Raw genomic sequence first — 5,098 nt, forward strand, 5'->3', positions numbered from 1 at the left:
GTGCTTATTAAACAATTTCATCCCTTGATCCCATGGTTTAAATCTGTGTTCAGAGGATGAAGGGAGCTTCTGTAAGCTAAGGGGTGTTAGATAAGAGGATGATGCGTCCCTGAATCAGTGAGACACTGTGCTAATACTAGCAGTGGGGGGGGGGGGGGGTGCTTGTGGGGGTGAGAGATGACTAATTGGAACGGTGAGCTCTCCTCCCTTTTTCCTGCTGCTTCTGTCCTGTGGCTTTTCCCAGGGTCCCCCTCCCTGTTGGACATCTTGGCCTACTGCGAGATTACACCTGATCACATCACAGAAAGTCTGTCTGTACATAAACAAACATGCATAAATCCACACATGCCAGGAAATCAGTCAAATAAAAGTGGAAAAGAGATGGAATGGCAGCAGAAGATGTATGCATGTGCCATTTCTTGCTCTGTCAGTCTTTCTCTCTTTATTTCTCTTTATCCTTGTACTGCATGTCATAGAGAGCTTCCAGAAGTATACCTGTTTGGAGAGGATTTAGGATTAAGGAAGAGAGGTCTCCATGACAGTGCTCTCATAATAGGCTTTATTCTTCTCTAAAGCCAGTAATCATGTGAAATGGAACCCATGGAACAATAATGAGTGCTGCAACACTTCCCGTAGACTCTCACAAATAAATATTAAATAATATATATATATATATATATATATATATATATATATATATATTTTTTTTTTTTTTTTTTTTTACTGTATTAGGCTGTTGTATTATTCAAATGCATGCATCATTTTTTAAAATAATAATAATAGGCCTTTTGCATACATGCAGCATAAAGATAAAATTCACAGCATTCTGTTTCTTCCTATTTCAGATTGAATTTCCATTCATCAAAACAGTCTGAAAGGTCATATTATTTATCATTATTTATAAATCATTTGATTTCCCATGATCACAAGTTTTATTTTAACGATGTAACAATATTCATTGAACAGATTCCTTTAGCCTTTCTGTATTCTTACCTTTACGGCTTAACTGGATTAAGAGAGTGGAACAGAAACATTGTGACGAGTTTGTTAACTAGTAATCAGTGTGTTCTTAGAGCAGGATTACTAATCCATCCTTATCAAGACTATTAGGCCAGCCACTGCACAAAGCTGCCATGCTAACGGGCTTTAGCATGTCTTAGTCAGCTGTGGAGCAGAGACAACAAGAAGACACAACCATGTCTAAAAGGCTCTGTCTACAATGGCGAGACACACTACCTGGCTCCAACAGCTGCACTTGGAACTCAGATAAGCTCTTTTTTTGTCTTCTCATCCAACTTTGTCGCATCAGCAAAGTTGAAACAATTCAAAATGAGTCTAACTGTGTACATCATTTGACCCTTTGAGTTTCTATTTTTTTATATATTTATTTTTTTATTGTAAAGCTTCATTAGAGATCATTTTATTAATGAGCATTTCCTCTGATATTATTGGAAATGGTATTTTCTTATTAATTAAGTAGTATAATTGTCAGAGTTCATTTGTTTTAAAATCAACAATATTGTGCATTTGGATGAGTGCCTGAAATTGTGATTAAACAGGTCAACTACAAATTAAGTAATTATAATTTTATTTTGGCTACTCAAGGTATAAAGTTATAGTTTCAATTATATTTGCTACAAATTTGGAAATTATCTTTATATTTGCTATAATGTTTTAATTTATTTTTTGATCAATAATATATTGGATTATTAATGTTGAGTGTTGTATTTTGCACATGTTGGTATTCCAACATGTGATATAATCCACTCAATTTATCTAAATTTAATTTTAACTAAATAAATTATGCATGTAGCCCTCTACAATTCGTTACTCTGTTTGATTACTAGATCACAATATACTTCATATTACATTACACATCCATATATTTCAATGTAACCAATAATATTTAGTAAATGTATTTAAATAGTTTTTAAATAGTTTGGACACCCTAAATTTTACATCACATTTTCAGAGAGAGAATTTCAATTTCAGAGGTAACAAAGTACAAATTCAATTTTAAAAATATATTTCCTTTATTTCATCAATAAACAAACGTTTTAACGAAAACAAAGATACTCTTATAAGAGCAATGGTGTGTAAGAGAAACACCTTAAATATAAATCTATTAATTAAATATTTGCACAAATAAAGAAGACTGTGTCATCTAGAGAAAATCAAATATGTACAAAAACACACTCTATAAAAGTAAAAGCTAGTGTGTTTTTTTTTTCAGTCTTGAAGTGAATCGTCGATGTCAATGTCTACATCAGACTCTTCTGTGAAATCTCTCTCCTCGTCCTCTCTGCCCTGGGATCCGGGGCTTTTTGGAGGCACAGCGAGTCCCAGTTTGGCTAGTTTGGCTTGCTGTTGCTCAAGACTCTGTTTTCTCCACTTGATGCGTCTGTTCTGGAACCAAACTTTAACCTGGAGTTACAAGAAAAATAGTTTAGCATCTGATCTATGGGAACTAAATGTTTGGGTTACATAAATATATAGCCTATATATATATATTAATAATTATATTTCATAATTTACCTGTGCTTCTGTGAGTTGGAGGGCAGATGCCAAGAGGAAGCGCTCTGATCCGACCATATACTGCTGCCGTGCGAACTCCTTCTCAAGTCTGGAAAGCTGCTCGTTCGTAAAACTTGTGCGCATCCGCTTTGATTTTCCAGCTTTGTGTTTATAGTGAGCGTGGACTGCTGCTTTGGCCAGTACAGAATCTGTGCGTGAGAAAAGTTGCATTGGTTATTAAAACATTTCTCCTTTATCTCAGTTAAAAGCCTATCTTTAAAAATGGATTTGTCAAACATACCTTGTGCGTACATAGCTCCACGACATGTTGTCTGGTAGTTGTAAGGCGGGTAGCAGAAGACAGGATACCCAGTCTGCGCATGCATGATGCTCTGGTTGAACGCAAAATGTGGCATTTGCGAATACACCTGTGTCGCAAATGGGACGGCGGAGCTCGGGACTGGCGCTTGGTTGGATATGTTCCGAGACACACTTGTCCTGTATCTCTCTGTATGGTCAGGCCTCGCAAGCAGAGCTTCGATTGTGAAGGATTTCCCTATGCTTGGTTTTGATGAAGTGGCATAGTCCGGATGGAAAGGGCGCACTGATTGTCCATAGGTTTCATAAGCTCTTCTAGGCATCTGCATGGCTTCTGTTTGGTTGGGTGAAAAATCCAAAAATCTGAATAAACCTTATAGGCACTAGAGATGTTCTCGATCTTGTGAAGACTGGAGTGAAATGAATCTGGAAGAGCGAGCGGCTCTTTTATACCTGCTCAGGGGCGCGAGGTGTGAACGACCCCCAGCGCGCCTTTGTCTTTTTAAGTGGCAGATGAGTCAAACGAGCGGCTCTACAAGGGATCCAATTAACTGATGGAGTTGTAACAAGCTGAGATTGTCAAATATCCTAATGGCCCTCTGCACTGCATGCCCCCGGAGGTATAACCCAGAAACACACAGAGGGGGTCAAGAGCCGAGAGCTAGGAGGTCCAGATTTACTACAAATTCCTGTATGGCTGTGCGCCACAGAAACGTCCTGTGAGAAATACATTGATGTTAGCCAACTCATCTTATTTTTCCTGTGAGAGTGCATTGATATTACCCAATCATCTTATTTAATCTATTCAAAGGTACCGCCGAATGCGACCCACAGTGGAACAAATTCCCTTACATTCAGAGGTCAAAGAAAAAGAGAAAAAACACTACTAATCACATTACGCCTCGGCTCGTACATCTCTATGAAAGCCTGTTGCCAGTCTTTAAGACTCCAGATTGTCATCTAAATCTTTGAATCGTGGTTAGTGAACTAATTCGTAATTTAGGCCACACATTCTATCAAACTTCAGAAAAGTCCCGATAAGTGCAATTTTCAACCACTTTGAAGTTGTTTAATGATTAAGAAAACGTGACGAGTTGAAACTCATTTAATCGGCCAGAAATTATTGTGAAAAGTTAATTAGATTGAAGCTAAGATGTTGTTATGGCATAATGATGAAAAGGTTTTTTTACGGCGCAGACAACAGTAGCCTCACACCTTTGTGGATAATGTCAGAATTCACTTCCAGTTTCAGTCTCGAGGTGTCAAATGAAAGCAGGTATGATAGTGAGATCTCTTCTACTGTGGTTCATGTAAACACATTGATCAGTTCTCCTCCCTCAATCAGGCGCTGGCGTGTATTGCACCTTGTGCCAATTGTGTTTTTGTCAGTTTTGGTGTTGCCAAAAAATTGGAGAGGACATTTGCGGCACCTGGGCTTTAGTTTTCTCACTCTGGGTGCGAAGCCCGCTGACTTGACTTCGTGTCGGGATAGTAACTCAGATGAGCAGCTAATCCATTGTAAAGTTTTGCTTCAGAAGTCCACGTGTTACGTGACCCCTAAGCTTCTATTAATAGTTTATAATTTAATAAATTCAGCCACTTTCTCCTTTCGATATCAGTTAAAGAAAAATTGTGACGGGGTTGCACACACTTACTTGTAGACAATATGACTGAAATTGTGAAATAAAGTGTACCTGTCTCACAGAGCAGAAACTTTAATAATAGCAATAACAAAAGCATTGCACTCACATGCAAAGAAGTGGGAGGTGTGTCACTGTATAACAATGATTAAAGCTTATGATCACCAAAACATTGCAGGTTTACTATATATATATATATATATATATATATATATATATATATATATATATATATATATATATATATATATATATATATATATATATATATTATAACTTGCGACAAAACGATTGAAAATAAAGCATTGTGATTTTTGTTGTGTGTCTGGAGCATATTCATGTCTGAACAAAGCTCGATTTTGAGGACCAGTGATGGGAGGAAACCACTTAGCTTATGTAAAGAGGGTGTCCCCATTACTGTCTCTCAATTAGGACATAAAACGCCACAGATGAAAAGCAGCGGCTTCACTAAAGGAAGTGATTTGCTTTCTAACACTGCTTTAGAACAAAGACGAGCTCTTTCAAGGGAGGATTATAGTCAGCTCTGCAAACTTTGCGCGCTCACTACTAAAAGACATGTCCAGTGCAGATGACTTGCTAAAACACAGTTAAACAGTTCTTCCTTT

At 37.4% G+C, this 5,098-nt stretch overlaps 1 protein-coding gene across 1 annotated transcript; it reads right to left on the reverse strand.

The window, feature by feature from the left end:
• Positions 1 to 2,014: 2,014 nt before the first annotated feature.
• On the reverse strand, positions 2,015 to 3,237 carry LOC113057533 (homeobox protein notochord-like). The gene is made up of 3 exons (XM_026224957.1): positions 2,816 to 3,237; positions 2,536 to 2,723; positions 2,015 to 2,424 (listed from the first exon to the last, which is right to left on the reverse strand). The coding sequence occupies exons 1-3, from the start codon at positions 3,159 to 3,161 to the stop codon at positions 2,230 to 2,232; spliced, it is 729 nt and encodes a 242-aa protein (XP_026080742.1). The 5' UTR covers positions 3,162 to 3,237; the 3' UTR covers positions 2,015 to 2,229.
• Between the last annotated feature and the right edge of the window lie 1,861 nt (positions 3,238 to 5,098).

This window comes from Carassius auratus, chromosome 38 (genome assembly GCF_003368295.1).
Source record: "Carassius auratus strain Wakin chromosome 38, ASM336829v1, whole genome shotgun sequence".
NCBI lineage: Eukaryota > Metazoa > Chordata > Actinopteri > Cypriniformes > Cyprinidae > Carassius > Carassius auratus.

Bases quoted from the DNA above. Each gene is read 5' to 3' on its own strand.
- LOC113057533 (XM_026224957.1), bottom strand. From the start codon at position 3,161: ATGCAGATGCCTAGAAGAGCTTATGAAACCTATGGACAATCAGTGCGC. The intron at 2,724-2,815 runs GTATGTTTGACA...TCTCACGCACAG, and splicing joins TGGAGCTATGTACGCACAAG to ATTCTGTACTGGCCAAAGCA. The intron at 2,425-2,535 runs GTAAATTATGAA...TTGTAACTCCAG, and splicing joins TCCAACTCACAGAAGCACAG to GTTAAAGTTTGGTTCCAGAA.